This window comes from Engystomops pustulosus, chromosome 1, assembly GCF_040894005.1.
Source record: "Engystomops pustulosus chromosome 1, aEngPut4.maternal, whole genome shotgun sequence".
NCBI lineage: Eukaryota > Metazoa > Chordata > Amphibia > Anura > Leptodactylidae > Engystomops > Engystomops pustulosus.
Window position 1 is genome coordinate 237,824,061 of NC_092411.1, and position 18,315 is coordinate 237,842,375.

General features: G+C 43.0%; 1 protein-coding gene across 2 annotated transcripts in view; it reads right to left on the reverse strand.

Annotated features, from left to right (window-relative positions):
- SMAD1 (SMAD family member 1) overlaps positions 1-17,197 on the reverse strand; it is a 32,228-nt gene extending 15,031 nt beyond the window's left edge. The window contains exons 1-2 of one of the 2 annotated variants that reach the window (XM_072121856.1): positions 16,962-17,197; positions 2,883-3,423 (exon numbers count right to left, since the gene is read on the reverse strand). In XM_072121856.1, coding sequence (XP_071977957.1) covers positions 2,883-3,282 — 400 coding nt within the window. In that variant the 5' untranslated portion in view covers positions 3,283-3,423; positions 16,962-17,197. The remainder of the gene's footprint in view (positions 1-2,882; positions 3,424-16,961) is intronic. The other variant, XM_072121847.1, reaches the window with a different exon arrangement.
- Between the last annotated feature and the right edge of the window lie 1,118 nt (positions 17,198-18,315).

The window sequence follows — 18,315 nt, forward strand, 5'->3', positions numbered from 1 at the left end:
CAGCCATCATATACAGACACGTGAATGGCCACATGGCACACACATTGCGTATTAAAGGGAACCTGTCATCAGGAGCTCTTTTCTGGTTCCCACATATCCCTAGAGAACATAGCGTACATTGATATAACTTTTTTTTCCCTTTTTGTATGCAGAGCTTTGTCCCTAGTCCGAGAGTGGCTAGTCAGGATAGGTTTTGCCTCACACCCTCGGGAAACTGCACAGTCATGTATCAAATTAAAAACACAGCTCTGCATACAGAAAGGTTTTACTATAAAAACTCTTTGGCAATGTGTAAACTATTCTCTAGGGGGAAGCCATAAAAGGACTGCTGCTGACAGGTTCCCTTATTCCTAGTGCACAAGACAATAAAATATCCCCAAAACTTCCTTAACCCCTTAAGGACGCAGCCTGTTTGCAGGTTAAGGCTCGCAACTTTTTTTTGAAATTTGACCAGTGTCTCTTCCTGTGGTAATAACTTTTGAACGCTGTTACTTATCAAAGCGATTCTGAGATTGTTTTTTCCCCACATGTTGTACTTCATTTTAGTGGTAAATTTTGGCTGATAAGTTTTGCGTTTATTTACAAAAAAAAAGAAAAAAAAATGATGAATTTTTAGAAAAATTTGCCATTTTCGAAATTCTAAATCACCGCGTTTTCAGGCAGATAGATTTACCACCTAAATAACTTGCAGAATAACATTTCCCATTTGTCTACTTTACATTTTCATGATTTTTGAAATGTTTGGATAATTTATTTTGACGTCACGCGGCCTACAAATCGAATAGCGATTTTCCGTATTTTCGGAATTGACTATTTTGGGGATAAATACTGTTTGAAATCAAATTTTACATATTTAGCAACAAAACCCCCTATATAACCAACCCATTTTCAAATCTGCACCCCTCAAACTATCAGAAACAGCTTTTACAAAGATTGTTAACCCCTTGAGATCTTCATAGTAATTGAATCAAAATGGCGGTGAAATTTAGAAATTTCAAATTTATCAAATTTTGTCGGTTATACGTTCATTTAGCCCTAAAATTTACACATTTCCAAAAGATAAAAAGAGAAAACTCACCATAAAATTTGTTCTACAATTTCTCCTGAATGCAGCGACCCCCCACACGTGGCCGTTACTTGTGTTATGGGGGCACAGCGAGGCGCAGAAGGGAAGGAGCACCCTGCAGCTGCCAGGATTTTAGTTTTCTGGTTGCCCCCTTTTGAAGGCTATAAAATTTTCGCTATTCTGTTATTTGGGCCATGTGACGGCATTTTTTTTGCGGGACGAGATGCTTTTTCCAGTGTTACCATTTTGGGGATGGTATCTCCTATTGTTGAAAATTTTGGAACTTTTTTTGAGGTCATGAGTAGAAAAGCATCAATTCTGTACTGGATTTTTTACTTTTTTTTTTTCCGTGTTCACCGTATATCCTAATAATCCTGTTATCTTTATTCTATGGGTCGATACGATTACGGGGATACCAGACATTAATATTTTTTCTTATGTTTTACTAAATTTGCCAAATAAAACCCTAATGTGGGGAAAAATCTATCATTTTTGCATCGCCGTCTTCCAAGTGGCATAACATTGTTACGTTTTTGGCTACAGAGCTGGTTGATGGCTTGTTTTTTGCGGGACATGTTGTTCTTTGCAACAATATCATTCTGGAGTACATATGTTTTGTTGATCACTTTTTATTGCATTTTTAGTGGGATATAATAGGTAAAAATCATAATTTTTGGCGGGTTTTTGACGTTTTTTTTTTACGGCGTTCATCATATGGGTTCAATAGTTATTTAGTTTTATTCTATGGATTGTTACGGACGCGGTGATACTATATATGTGGGGTTTGTGTTACGATTTAGACTTTTTTGAGCGTTATATGTCTCTTTATATGTTTTCTGGCTTATGGGCATTTTTAGTGATTTATAAAGTAATTTTTTATTGAAAAACCTTTTTTTTACATTTTTTTACTTGATCCACCATGGGATATGAACAAGCAATCATCTGATTGCTTGTTCTTGATAATACTCTGCAATACTAATGTATTGCAGGGTATTATCAGTGCCAGCCTATGCAGATGCATAGGCTGACACTTTGCCTTTAAGATGACGTCACAGACGCCATCTTAAAGGTAAACCCTCCAAGGCTTCTCTGGGGTCCCGATCGGACCCCAGAGGAGCCAAAACAGCGATCGCCCCCCCCCGAAAACGGTGCGGGGGGGGGGAGATCGTGGGGTAAAGACCCCCAAAAGGCATGTTAAATGCCGCGGTCGCGTTGACCGCGGCATTTAACGGGTTAAACACCCGCGATCGGAGCCCACTCCGACCGCGGGTGTTAGCCGGGGATGTCAGCGGTAGATTACCGCTGAAATCCCGCGGCTAGCGATGCCGGTTCGGCTGCTATACAGCGCTGAACCGGCATCGTCTCTGCGCCGTAGCTGTACTGCGCTGAGCGCTAATCGCGGGACTCAGCGCAGTACAGCTACGGCGCAGAGCGCTAAGGTGTTAATGTCCTTTTTGCCCTGGTATACAAAGCAGAAACAAAACACACTGTACAGCGGTTAGTTGATGGACAACTGGCTATAGTGATAATCAAGGTCCTGCTCCATAGATAATCTCCTGGTGATCTGCTCCAAGACAACACGTTCTCTGCACTTAAGCAGTGAGGGGGTAAGTATTTATAAATTTATAGCTCTGTAAGGAATAACCTGGATAATACTGATGCAAGGAGTCCAAGCCTGAGGGAATAGAGTACTAATAGTAGTTTGCACTAGGCGTTACACATTAAAAGTTCCGCCGTTATTGGTGGTCAAGTGGCTATGTATAGCCCAACACAATAGTTTAAGGATGTATACATGGCAGCAGTATTCTATACATACCAGGACTCTCCACTCGCTTGTAGTGGTAAGGGTTTATGCAGACTTCTTTCTGTTTAGAGCCAAATGGATACTCGCAGCACTCCAGAGGTTTCAGTTCATGATGGCTCTGCAGATCAGGCCAGCGCCATACTCTACAGTAAATGACATGTGGGAGCCCCTTCCGGTGAGATACTTGCAACCTTCCATCGAGAGAGCGGGGAATGGTGACACAGTTACTGGGTTGTCCAGGACAGCTCAGGGCCTTCTCCAACTCTTCCATGGCGCCTTTCTTCTTTTTCAGCTTTTTTACCAATGCATCAACTGCTTTTTCTGCCCATTTTTCTTCTTCGTCTCCTTGTTTCCAGCCAAGCAGCCTCTTCACTGCCGGACTAGTAAAGGAGAACAAGCTGGTCACATTCATTGTGACAAGCAGACAAGGTCAATGATGTATCGGAGAACGGAGTGGTCCAAGCTTCTAGTTGAGAAGAGAGGAAACCTTATTTTTTAGAAGACAGTATCCAGAGTAGGAATAAGACACTAATTCCCAGAAGACAAGCAGCATCTAAGGGGAAAAAAAGTAAAAATAAAAGTTAGAGACGGGTAGAAATCCAGATGTGGGGTTTCATCATCTGGCAGCATAGAAGATCTCAGAACATATTGGCCGCTACACAGCATACATTTACAGTGAGCACACAACCCCCTTGAGAATTCGGTGACCTGTGCTTGGAGAAGGTCAGCTTATTCCCCTCTATTTGTGCTATTCTTGGTTTCATTTACTTCATCATATCAATAGCCAACATACAATTTCAGATGCACAATGACATTCCAAAAGGCACATTTGCACAGCAAGTTTACAAGGCATTCATGTAATAAGTGAAGTGCATGGACCACAGTCAATCCATCGGATCAAATGGAAGTCACATGTAGCCCACAGCTGTAAATATGACAACTCTTGACCCACCACCAAGAACCAGCAGCTCATCTAGAAATCAGGGTTTTTTTTCTGGCCCTACAACAAAAGAATATCATCCTTTTCCTTCCGTGTACATCACAGAATCTGTAATGCCCCCATTCACGTCAAATTTAGTTTGGACAGCATATGGCACATGGAGTGTAATACTTTATAATGGATCCATTGAAACAGCTACTTTATTAGGTCACACTTCTGTTCCAGCGACAAGCCAACCACGTCCTGTTCCGATCCGTTTCGCATCAATCACGGATAGTTTAGGGACAAAAAGCCTCCCACATGGCTACTGTCCATAGGGAGAGGAGTTACATTTTCACATCCGAGAAAACGATATTTTCTCTAAAGAATTAACCACATCAAAAAACAAACTAGAGTGTTGGAATAAAGAAGAGGCATTGAAAGGCCATGTTAACGCTTACATTGCGGAACAAGCTCCCTGTGTTTTGCATATAAACAATGCATCACACGTGGAGCTTGATCCCGATCATAAGTGTTTCAGTATAAGCGTATATGCGATCAGGCAAGGCCCTTCCGCCCAGTACGTATTTCTTTGTGTTTGGCTAAGTTCACATGGAGCGTTTGTTGTATTTTGAAACGCACATGCAAGACAGCTCTGTCCATAGCCTTTAATGGCCACGGATGATAAAAGTTTAGAAACATGGGCACAAATAAGTTCGGTAATTTCTTAGCAAGGCAGACAACTACCACTATAATACTACTGTGGAACACAACCACAAAGATTACATGATATGAACGGTATAGCACCAGGCACAAGTGAAGTTGGCAGGGATCACTGAAGCAGGACATATTGGGAGAAATCCCCCTCATTCTGCAACAATCCTTTAACATGGACCAGTCACTGTTGAAAGTGTAGCAGGAGAGATGGGGCAAATATCAGCTGGCCTCCGCCTGACTCAGTTCATCCCTGACACCCAACCTAAATAATGGAGGAAGTTCTTGTTTAAAAAGACAAAAGAGCCAAATTCCTTGTTCTTCCCAGTGGAGGGGCTCAACAATTAGGCGTGTGGTGTGGGGCTGTGTGTTGCTCTGCAAGAGGATACAGCTTGGAAAGATGTTTCCTTTGATGCCTGAGAGCAGTATGGATGGCTTTCCGTTGCACAGGGGTCTGATTAAATTATGCAATTAGAGCTGAGTAGACAGTTCTATATATAGTGGCTATCCTGCTTTTGTGCTCCTCCACATACACACCCCAAACAGATGTGCACTTTTTATCCCCTAGCACAACACCTGTTTTCCAGAGATAGTTCAAGAAGTCAGGCAGGGAGGAGGCAAACGTACACTGTGTGTGCAGGAAAATAAGGGTGGGGGCTTTTTATTATTTAATACAGCCGTGTCTGTCGTGTTTGGCCATCCACTGGAATATTAAAAGTGATGCTAGACACATGGAATGCTTACATAAACATCTGCATGTCAAAAGCTGTCCAACCCGTCTGCTTATACCCCAGTCCTAGCAACTTCTACACCTCACTGCTGATGTGTGTAAAAGGAAACTGATTATAAGAAACATTCATGCAGAGACTGGAGAGCACAACCCTCCCAAAATGGTCACAGCAGAGCTGGATTCACACCATTCTCCACAACGCGAGATCTAAATGGTAACATGCTGGAGACATATTCCCTCCAAAACTCTTAGATCCGCCACAAAAATTGGATCAAGTGTGTGCGCATGTGTATAAGGACTGAAAATTGGATGTATAACCATTTTTTCAATTATTAAATACTTCAAACAATACAGCCCATATGGCCTAGAGCGTATCAAGACAAAAATACAGAACCACAACAAAGCAGCCTTTATATTCCAGCATTGTAATATCACTATGTGTGAGATCTATTCACTCCCTCCCACACGAAAGGCTTCTGGTTAGACATAACAGCAAAGGGGAGGAGCTAAGGAGCAGTACGAATGTAAAGATTTAATACAGGTTACACAAGTTTATTTTTGGACAAAATTAACTTGCTTGCCTGGTTGTAGGGCAGCAGAACTATCAAGCATGCCCAAGTTTACATTTATTTAGAGGATCTGCTGAACTTAACCAAATGCTGCAATTCCACACGCATCAGAAACCTGCTGAAATCTGATGATTACAGAGGCAGATCTCTGTGCCAAGAGCAAATGACAAGATGCAGATCATTTTTCTGTAATTTAGAACGGGATATTCGTAAATCACATACACCACACTGTGGATTATCTGCACAAAATATGCCTGGTGTACAGATAACCCTAGTCTTTTATACCTGCCTGTTGAAGCTTTTAACTGGAAAACTGCTCCCAAATTTTAACCCACAACTTTTTGACCAAAACCTACCTCTAGTCATAAGTGTTTCTATCAACAGTCTTAAAAACCAGAGAAACATGGGGCAAGGAATTAAGCCACTTTCCATTTCCTTTTTCACTTTAAAATGAATCTATTACAATGTGTCTGAACAGTAGACTGTAGGTTGTGGGGAGGGGAGGGTATGTTTTATCATATGAAGTACTTAATTTTATTTCTTTTTTAAATCTGCTCACAAGTAGCAAAACCAACAGCGTTTGTGGTTGAGCATTTATTTTAGGATATCAGCCTTTACCAGGCCACACACGCAGAAATCTAGCCAACTGCTCCATACCAGCTGTGACTACACAGCGTGCCCAGGAAAAAAAATCCCACAGCTAAATTAAGTGACATTCATCCCCACACCCTTCAGAGGCATTACTGTAACCGAGGGATCGCTCCTATTTGGAGGCAATGTTAACAAAGCCAGTCACAAGTCTATTTCTTAAATGGAATGGATCATAAAAAGGTGAATATATTTATTATGGGATTGACTGCCTTGACCACTATAAAGAGTTACAGACTTGGCGATTTATTGCAGGAGGAGTTTGACACCACAGAATTCAGACTGCAAACATTGAATTATCTGCTTTGTGCACCCACTTTCTTAAAGCTGTCCCATGGATTTAAAAGGTTATCACTTCGGCAAAAATGTACGTTTTTGTATAATGAAAAATTATGCAATTTACCAATACACTTTCTGTATCAATTCCTCACGGTTTTCAAGATCTCTGCTTGCTGTCATTCTATAGAAAGATTCTAGGTTTACTTCCAGTTGAAAAAGAAATCTGACCATGGTCACACAGGTGCACAGCGCATGAGTATCAGAGCTGTGTGATATAAAGGTATAATGGTCAGATTTCTATCCAGTGGTAATTAACCCCTTAAGGACGCAGCCATTTTGCAGGTTAAGGCTCAGCCCGATTTTTTGGATTCTGACCTGCGTCACTTTATATGGTTATAACTTTTGAACACTGTTACTTATCAAAACGATTCTGAGATTGTTTTTTCCCCACATGTTGTACTTCATTTTAGTGGTAAATTTTGGCAGATAAGTTTTGCGTTTATTTACAAAAAAAAAGAAAATATGATAAATTTTTTGAAAAATTTGCCATTTTCGAAATTCAAAATCATTGCGTTTCCAGGCAGATAGATTTACCACCTAAATAAGTTGCTGAATAACATTTCCCATTTGTCTACTTTACATTTTCATAATTTCTGAAATGTGTGGATAATTTATTTTGATGTCACGCGGCTTACAAAAAGAATATCGCTTTTCCGGATTTTCAGAATTGACTATTTTGGGGATAAATACAGTTTGGAATGAAATTTTACATATTTCGCATCAAAACCCCCTATATAACCAACCCATTTTCAAATCTGCACCCCTCAAGCTTTCAGAAACAGCTTTTACGAAGATTGTTAACCCCTTGAGATCTTCATAGTAATTGAATCAAAATGGAGGTGAAATTTAGAATGGTCAAATTGTTCCCTTATACGTTCATTTAGCACTCAAATTTACACATTTCCAAAATATAAAAAGAGAAAACCCACCATACAATTTGTTCTGCAATTTCTCCTGAGTGCAGAGACCCCCCACATGTGGCCGTGACTTGTGTTATGGGCGCACAGCGAGACGCAGAAGGGAAGGAGCGCCCTGCAGCTGCCAGGATTTTACTTTCCTCATTGGCCCCTTTTGAAGGCTATAAAATTTTCGCTTTTGCGCTATTAGGGCCATGTGACGGCATTTTTTTTGCGGGATGAGATGCTTTTTCCACTGTTACCATTTTGGGGTTGGTATCACCTATTGTTGAAAATTTAGGAACTTTTTTTGAGGGCAGGAGTAGAAAAGCATCAATTCTGTACTGGATTTTTTACTCTTTTTTTTTTTGGTGTTCACTGTATAGACTAATAATCATGTTATCTTTATTCTATGGGTTGATACGATTACGGGGATACCAGACATGAATATATTTTCTTACGTTTTACTAAATTTGTCAAACAAAACCCTAATGTGGGGAAAAATCTATCATTTATGTATTGCCGTCTTCCAAGTGGCATAACATTGTTACTTTTTTGGCTACGGAGCTGGTTGATGGCTTGTTTTTTGCGGGACATGTTGTACTTTGCACCAGTATCATGTCGGAGTACACATGGTTTTTTGATCGCATTTTATAGCATTTTTTGTGGGATTGAATAGCTAAAAATCATAATTTTTGGAAGGTTTATAGCAGTTTTTTTTTACGGCGTTTATCGTGGGGGTTCAATAATGATTTACTTTTATTCTACGGGTTGTTACGGACGCGGTGATACTATATATGTGGGGTTTGTGTTATGATTTAGACTTTTTTTTTAGTTATATGTCTCTTTATATGTTTTGGGGGTTTTGGGCATTTTTAGTGATTTATTACTTTATTTTTTTATTGAATAACATTTTTTTTTTACTTTTTCACTTTTATACCATGGGACATGAACAAGCAATCTTCTGATTGCTTTTTCATGATAATATTCTGCAATACTCATGTATTGCAGAGTATTATCAGTGTCAGCCTATACACTTGCATAGGCTGGCACTGTGCCAGTAAGATGACGTCACAGACGCCATCTTACTGGCAATTCTTGCAGGTAACTCTGGGGTCCAGATCGGACCCCAGAGTTACTATAGCAACGATCGGCGCACCCCGAAAACGGTTCGGGGGGGCCGATCGTGGGGGAAAGACCCCCCAGATACATGTTAGATGCCGCGGTCGCGCTGACCGCGGCATTTAACGGGTTAAGCACCCGCGATCGGAGACAACTCCGATCGCGGGTGTTACACTGGGGTGCCGGCTATCAGTCACAGCCGGCACCCCGTCTTTCCCGATGCCGGTTCGGCTCAGATCTTGAGCCAAACCGGCATCAGCTCAGCGTCCGATATATCGGACGCTGAGCGCTAAGTCACTGAGCTCAGCGTCCGATATATCGGACGCTGAGCGGGAAGAGGTTAACAACAAAGCTTTCTCAAGCAGAGATGTAGAAAACTTAGGAATTGATAGAGAAAGTATATTGGAAATTTGTATAACATTTCATTATTCAAACAATATCAATTACTTGCTTAAATAGAAATACCCCTTTGGGAGCATTGGTGCACGTAATGTATTAAGTCCAGATTTACTGTACTGCAAAACTGCGGCACAATACAGTAGAAATTATATTTTTGGCATGTATGAGACAGTAAAATTGTAAAATGTTATACATCAGAAACACACAGCATCTTAAACTATAAAGTATAAAAACTTTTGCCCAACTCAGCATTAAGCAAAAATAATTTACTATAATTAGCCACCTGCAGGCATTTAGCAGCTAGCAGAGGCTTTACCTTGTCCCCCCTGGCTGCTCTCCATTTGCCATGCTTTCTGGTCACCATAGGAAACCGTACAAGACGAGGAGGTTTGTTGGGAGGTGCAGTAGTAGAACAGTGCAAGAAAAGAGGACCTGGAGTGAGGTCACAAGCTTCAGGTCAGCCAATTAAACACGCTGTCCTGATTTGTATGAATGCAATGAGGTCACAACCAGAAAGTCCCGCCCACTTCACGTCCACATAGACATACGAGAATTTATCAGGTGTACTATGAATAAAAGAGTCAGCTTTGACTCCAAGTTACGCACACTTTTAGAACTTTTAGAAGCAGCTTGGTAGTTTAATTTTGTTGTTTATAAAAATTGGGTGCTATGCATTTCTGAGCAGTTCGTGGGCCCAGCTCACACCTGCATTCAGACTACCATGATTGAAGTGTGAGGGTGCGGTCACACGTTACGTTTACTGCATGCGTTTAAAAACGCATTGGAATAGCTGAAGAATGATTTGCCTAATTAAACAGCTGTTAACACTTGTGTTTACAAACGCAAATGTTAACACATGTGTTAACAGCTGTTTAATTAGGCAAATCATTGTTTGGCTATTTTAAACGCATGCAGTAAACGCGACGTGTGACCGCACCCTGAAAGCATCCAATTGATTTCAATAGGACGGAAAGATGCCTTCAACATTTTGTATGGATGACAGATGGCCTTGATTTGTATTAGTTTGGACCAGATAATTTAGTTTTGTTTTTGTTTTGTTTTTTTAAATACCAAGCATGCTAAGATTTTAATTTCCAGAGTTTGAATGCGACCTGTAGTGGCCAAAGCAGAGGATGGATTTGTCCAGACAACCGTTCCCATTTTTGGGAATAACAGATTGTAAATTAAACAGGAGGTCTGATCGCAGATGTGAACTTTGCCCAAGATTGATTGGTCATTTTTGAGCACAAAAGCTCTTTTAAAAAAAAATTACATAGGTTAAAACAAAAAAGTGTGTGACCCAATGCTATAAACAATGCATACCTATGGGACACCTTAGGAGCACTACAATTGTAATCAGAGTCGGACCACAATGCCAACATTTCAGTAGAGATACTAGACAGACAACCAACTAAATGGCCCAGCTCTTTTTTTGGCCTGGAGAAATATCTTTGTACTAGGCCTATTAGTGTTTTCAACCAAAATCTTTTTCCTTTTGACGAGAACGGTAATACATCATGCCTTTGTTATAACTTCTGAAGTGTCAGAACATGGAAACAGTTTTATTACTTAAGGCTCATTAACACGCGGTCCGGATCAGTGCCACACGTCTTGCAAATTTGCGGCCGCATATACGTCTCCGCAGACGGCAATGTGAATTTACCCTTATATTGTAATTTTGCCTTTTAAAACCAAATAAAAATGAAAAAAAAAGGTAAAACGGAGACTGCCATTTGATTTGCGCAAAAAGCTGCAATCTGTATGTGAGAAAACCACCACTACACAATAAGTAGCGCTACAGCGCGCACCAAGGGCATCTGCTGTACATGTAACCCTATGAGGAAACTAAGGACTTCCCATATTTGGCTTCTGTTCTAGTGGAAAGATTAAGATTGGGAGGTTTGGTGATAACATGGCCGATGCTATTGTTCACAGGGGAGTAAGTCATTAAACACATGCATGCTCGGCCGAGCCAAGGGTGATGCCACACATGGCGTTTTGAACGCGTTTTTGGCCAGTTTTTAAGCAGTCCTTCAAAAAAATGCATGCGTTTTTAAAATATGCATGTGTTTTTTAAACGACTGCTTAAAAACTGGCCAAAAACGCCACGTGTGGCATCACCCTAAGCATGTATGTGTATGGTTGAGGGGGGGGGGGTTATACTATTTGATGGAAAATTCTACCAATCAGTACAAGTTTTGGACAACTTTCTTGTACAAGAGAAAATCGAGTTTGAGTTTCTCAAACAGAAAAAGAATTTCCCACAAACTATAAATACAATTACTTTAAGTCTTTGTAAATGGAGTTTAGTTTCTGCATCCAGCAGGCAGAGGGGGGGGGGGGGCATTTGCTGAGGGAGCAGGACGAGACCGTGCTGTTGAATCTAAACATGAAAAGGATCCCCCGAAGCCCTTCAGGTTCACTAATAAAATTTTAAAAGATGATTTTAGAGGGAAGGAGGCCATGGTAAACGACCCACGTTTATCATGCCATTTTGATGGTAGATTCTCAAAAAGGAAAACCCTTTCTGTCAAGCAGACTACATAAATTGTCCTACAGCTGGCAGAAGAAAAGCTTCACATCTCTAATAAAGTCGCTGGGCTGTGGGGTGGTGGGCTACACATACATTTGCAGTTTTTTTTCAGAGCCAAATCACCAGTCATTAGAAAGGGAATTCAATTATCCCAGAACACAGCTGTCCAACACAAGCCGCACAATATTGCTAGGGAACATACAGATAGATGAACTGGTGGAGCACAGCAGTGCGACTCTTTACTGCTAATGTCCTGGATCTGCTCGCAGGACGGGGGTCAGACCAGGATGCTCGACTGCCAGATGGGCTGCGCCACGTACAGAAAAAAAAAAAGTATCATTTATGTAATATGTCCATCCTAATCACATTCGTCCTCTGGTTGCTTTTTTAGATACAAGTGTTTTTGCCAAATCCCACCGCTCCGTCATTTCCTGACAAAAATTTCACACTGGGAAGTTAATAGCAACATAGACCTATTAAAAACACTGGTGATAAAAGGCAGCATGTATAGTCAGATCATCCATGGGAAGGAAACGGATGTAGCTGGCATGCTGGTCATACGGACATCAAGGAATGTTTGGAAACACAAGTTTCCGGACAGTCAGAAAAGAGAAATCATTTACGAGAACATTCATGCCCTCCTTATATACACACACATACAGAGGCGATAAGTGTGTACCATCCAACTACGCAGCACCCCACATCTTACTCATTCACATCTGAATCCCTTCCTTGGAGAGGCTGATCTCATAGGCTGACACACACTTTTGCAGGATGACCCTTTTCGCCCTGATGGATCATTTTGCACCAGATCAGTGCTGTAAATCAATCTCAGATCTCTAGCATCTAGAAAAGTCTGGTAATGATGCTTTTTCCTCAGTCCCTGGAGTCCCTCCATTAGACTTAGCTTACATTATTTATAAGGCCGAGCTGAGACCTCCATTAGCAGCAGGATAGAGCTACAGATGGAGAGACCGCTCTATGCGCCACTTGGACCCGAAGCATGGAAAACAATACATACAATTCATAGGAGAAACTGCTCCACACTGAAGATTGTACAACCAAAGTTACAATGTATCATACAGATGCCAATACAGCCCCCCTAAATGGTACCATACAGACCACCAAACATTAAAAAAGGGACCACCACCTGATTTTACCCCCAATGAACTACTAAACCCCTCAAGTACAGTATGAAGTTTTTCTAGCATTGCCTCCAATGTGAAAACTCATCCATCTACCTACAAAAGTCTTCTCAAAAGTGAGCAGCAAAGTCCCAAGATGAGTGAAGTTAGAAGCTGCAGGAAGTCATCAGCACAACATCAGACACCTAATCTACAGATCCGGAGATATGGCAGGTGTAGAAAGAGGCAAAAATACAAACTGCAGATAGATTTATATTTCTACCTATGTATTAAACTGCCCGGTTCTGCAATTTACAGAAAGGAATAACCAAAGGCAAACCACAGATGTGACCAAAAGATTCACAAAAAAAAAAATAAATAAAAAATAAATATACTCTCACCAGCTCACTCATGTAAAGATTGACATTGTGCCATAATGTAGGGACTAACAGATTCGCAGGCACTTAATTTTCTTTCCTATCCCCCAAGTTGCTGAGATATCAGTCCCAGTATCTGACCATTGTAATCCTTTCTACTGTCAGAGTAGGTGCTGGAGCAGAGGAGGAAGCCGCATGTGTTGTGATAATCACTGTCAGTGAAGTTTATCAACACCCCCCCACCCCCCTCTGGTCCTCTGACAGTGGAGAGGATAATAATGTAATACGTGGACTGATGCTTCCCCTTCAGCTCCCAAGCCAGACTGCTCTTCAGCAGAGGCAAGAGTTTTCTGCTAAATGTCATGTGACTTTGCTATGAAGTTACATAGGCAAGATTTCACATAAGAGGGTATTCTATAGCGATTCTGTATAGGATATCCCAAAGCAAGGGGTTTTTTTGTTTGTTTTTTTAACACAGAATTAACTTTTGGGTAAGGTGTCGTATAGCTGCCAACTATTAGGCCCTTTAAAATCTTTATAATGCAGACCCATATGACATCTTCAATTCTTACATTGGGCACAGGTCCAACATCTGACAACACCACAGATACATATGATCCCAATAGTGCACACCAGCAGTCCCACATTTGGTGCAAGATTTGCAGGCAAAAAAGCCAAATCAAACGAGCATTCCACCATCACATAGAACTGCAAGTACAGATTAGCAGAGCATACAAGTCCTCTGAACGGGCAGCAGGGAGTATTCGGCTGCCAGACACTACTAGAGGTGGCTTATTTCCCGAAGAACAGAAATCAAACTATCCCATACTTGCCCCCAACAACACCTGCTATCAGGGGAGACTCCCAGGCACATAAGATGGTCCTGCCAAAAATCACTAAGAGAAACTAATGTCTGTGGCAAGCACGATATCAAAATATGCTGGAAGTGCCTGTACTATAGTACAGTGAAAAATACTTACTCCTACACCCATCATGTTCCCACCCATCTTATCGTTCACGTTTTTAACCCCACTAGTCAGAGACCAGCTAATGACCAACATGTGGCCTATACATGCAATATGATGTTTGCAGTACGACCATGTGGGAATGGTGTTGCCATATGCGTTTTGAGGTAACATTTTGCCTAAGAACTGATTTTTTTAGGACTAACTACAAAGGCCCCTTTTATACTATATTATATTGTATCTGGCTATAGAGGTGGAAGAATAAATAAATTGAGTATTTTAGATTTCCAATAAACAAGTCCAATTCTTAACTTTTGATGAGGTTCTCAAAATCTGTGGAAAATGTATTAAGTGCATCTTAATTGGGAGCAAAAAAGCCCATTTTCTTTAACTTGGAATTAGCGCATGTGATGAGAATTAGCGTGTAAAAGTTTAAGTCACCGCAAATTTGTGTAGTAAATATGGTTTCTATGTTTGCATTCAAAAATTAAATACTATAGACTCATCATTATCTAGACTTAATAAAGTGAAGCAGAAATGGTACAGTCTCCATATTTACACACGTCTGAAGCTCAGAGGTCAGACACCCTGTGCCCCCAGAAGTAACCCTATCTAGCCTTAAAGCGAAGCTCACAAGGGAAAAAAAAAAAGCTCCAGCCTCCGCCATGCTCACAAATACAGGGAAAGAGCTGAAATGAGTTCTCCAGTAACCAGAGCTCCAGCAGCCGAGGCGCTCACCAACATCTCTCCAGGGAGAAGAGGAAACTGCTTCCTGACTGATGCAACAGACTGCAGCCTACACATCTGTCTGACAAGGGAGCAGAGACAGCCTCTTCTATGTGGTCATCCTGCCCCAGGAGAGACAAGCAGAGAGGTCCCATCCGTCCACAAGATACAGTCACCACTGACTAAGCACCTAGCCCCAGGGCACAGGAGGGAAATAAAGCAGTGCCGGCCATCTGACTCCACACGAGGTGTCATTTAGCATAGTCGTGAGCAGACAGGAAGCAGCTAACCGAGACACAACACACCATGGAGAAATGTGGAGCCTCACTACATTGCTAGGACAGCTGCCCTACTCCAGAGGGCTCCATGTATGGGCCCGCACACAGCGGCTTTACCAGCAGGTTAGAAAGACAGCGAGCAGATACATTCACACCACCACGGCTTATAACTAGCTCCAACACAGATGTCTTTCATCCAATAACTTGGAAAGGACCCCTTTAACTACCAGCATCCCAGTGGGGAACTAAAAGGCCCTATAGTCGCTGCTGTATGACAAGGTGGACAAGAACAGCAGACGGCCATACAAGTACAACCTTCCCCTTAAAAGTGAACATGGGGTCAAAGATTGTTAGGATTTGTGCAGAGATTTGGACACAGCAGACCCCAGTGTAGGCAAACACAAGTTATACAATGAGCAGCTTCGGCACATGTATAGGAGATCTCAGGAGCCTAGTGCTGCACGCCCTAAACAAGGGCCACATGCACATATGTATAAAGATGGGGACAAAAGATTGCAAACCCAAACCTGTGAACAATGTTGCAGTCCGTATTTACAAAATCTTGCAGTTTTAGTCTGTATTTAGTCCAGGAGTCGAACAACCCAAAATTTCAGTGTACGCCACATCCAAATGAACATACCCCCTCCCCAGGGTACCCCTGTCACATCCACATAACATGTCAGGCCCTGCCTCTTCCGACACTTCCTTCATGAATCCATTAAATTCTGCAATAACAGTGGCAATCCAATGCTGCAGATGGTCCCACACAATACATGTCACATAGAAACTAATGAGAAGTTGTGTCCTGTCCACAGAAGTGCATGTGTGGAAAGTGCGGGCAGAGTGCACTGGGGAAGGGCAACCTGTGTGCCAGGGCAGGTGGAAAGCCTTGTCAAGGACTAGGACCATGTCCAGGTGAAGAGCCTCTGGTCAGGAGACAGGACTGGGTGCCTGGGCAGAGGGAAAAACTAGATGAGGAGGAGATGCCCTGGTGGGGGGGCTAGTGCTAGCTGTGTCCCAGGCCAGGGGCTCTGGCTGAGGGGGGGGGGGGGGGGCTAGTGTAAGCTGTGTCCCAGGGCAGGGGATCTGGTTAGGAAGGGGGGGGGGGGGGGGCGTTGTGTTAGCCGGGTCCTGGGACAGGGGCTCTTGTGTTAGCAGGGTCTTCTGGTGGGGGGGGGGGGGGGCTAGTGTTAGCTGTGTCACAGGGCAGGGGCTCTGGCTGGGGGGGGGGGGGCGGCCTAGTGCTAGCCGGGTCCTGGGGTAGGGGCTCTAGTGTTAGCCGGGTGCCAGCGCAGGGGCTCTGGCTGGGGGGGGGGGGGGTCTAGTGTTAGCTGTGTCCCGGGGCAGGGGCTCTAGTGTTAGCCGGGTCCCAGGGGCAGGGGCTCTGCTCGGGGCTCTAGTGTTAGCCGTGTGCCGGGGCAGAGCCTCCCCTCATACACAAGGGCTTCTGTGCGCTGCAGGCGCCATGATGCCCCCTCCTGCTCCCCCTCCTTTCCTCCTCCTCCTTCCAGGATCCTGAGTAAAAGTTCCCACTATCCCGGGGCTGACTCGCTGAGGCCGCCGCTCTGGGGTCACTGCACACGGCACCGGGCGGGTACGCGGGGACGAGCGGCCTCCAGGACACTGAAGTGACTTCTCGGAGCCGCCCGCCGAGTCTCCCGCAGCGCCCGGGCCGGCGCCTCATGAACTAGTGAGAAAGTTCCGGGCAGACACCGCACTGCTCCCCGTACCCCTCCGCCTCCCGGCACCTACCTGCTGCGCGTCCTACAAGGTGATCGGTGAGTGAGGCTGGAGAGCGGCGCTCATGCCTCCTGCAGCCCGGGATGTGAGGCTCCCTCCTCCTCCTCTCTCCCCGGCCGCCTGGATTGATCTGGTCTCACTGGCGTCAGGGAGTCGGAGCCGCCCCACTGCCAATACACAACACACCCCGGCCAGGGAGCGTCTGCAAAGCACAAGCCTCCGCACACGGCGCACAGCCGCCTGCCCGCCCAGGGGCCCGTCTTAATAGAGAGGGGGAGGGGAGGCACCGGACGGGCTTCTCCTCATACACTGCCTGCGCACTGTTCACACTACGAGCGCTGGCTCCGAGGACGCGGCCAAACCTCTCACGGCTTGTCACGCTGCCTCCAGCCGGGGACATTTCATTTTTTATGTCGCCAAACTTAATAAACGCAAGAAAAATGTCCGTTTTGGTCTTTTAGAAACTGATTTTTCACACTGAAGTCAATAATACTTTGATTTGTTGTAACTAGGTGAAAAAAATGTAAAAAAAATAAATGAACAAACTGCGTCATTTCTCTTGAAATTGGCTTTGTGTTTTTTCAAAGAAATAAATTGGAGATATATTAATAAATAATCGATTAAAAAAAACCTCTGGATCAGGAAGTGGAAGGATACTGAGGAGATTCACCACAGATAAACATCATGCATTTCCTAAATAAAATCTGCTGCAGTAAAAATAATAAAAACACATTGCCCTGGCCGGATCTCAGCGACCAGCTACAAGGGACGGGCACTATCAAAGTAACAAATGATGCAAGGAGTCCCTAAATACAACAGCGGTCAGCAAATACAACTGGTTGGTTCGGCAAATTATGTCACTTAGGGCCAAATCCCATCTGAGTTTTAGCTTCTGTTTAGCAATTTCCATTCTTTTAAAAAACGGATTGTAATTTAAAAAGATGTCTGGACGCATACATCAATAGCAAAGTACGGGTGATGTAACACATGGCGTATTGAACACAGTTTTGGTCAGTTTTTAAGCAGTCCGTCAAAAAGCGCATGCGTTTTTTTTTTTTAAAGGCATCCGTTTTTGACCCATTTTAATTAAGATACCTGGTAAAACCTGTCAAAAATGCATGCGTTTTTTAACGAATGCCGTTTTTAACGGGCTGCTTAAAAACGGAGCAAAAACCGGTTCAAAACGCCATATGTGGCATCACTCTCAGGCTCATTTCACACTCCTGTTCCTTAAATCCGTTAAAAAAAGTGTGCATCACTTCAAAATCCCATTGACATCAATGTAAATTGTCATCCGTTATGTTCCGTTTAGGCAGGGATCCGTTATCCATGCTTTTTTTGGACGGAAAAAATGACAGAAGCTGCA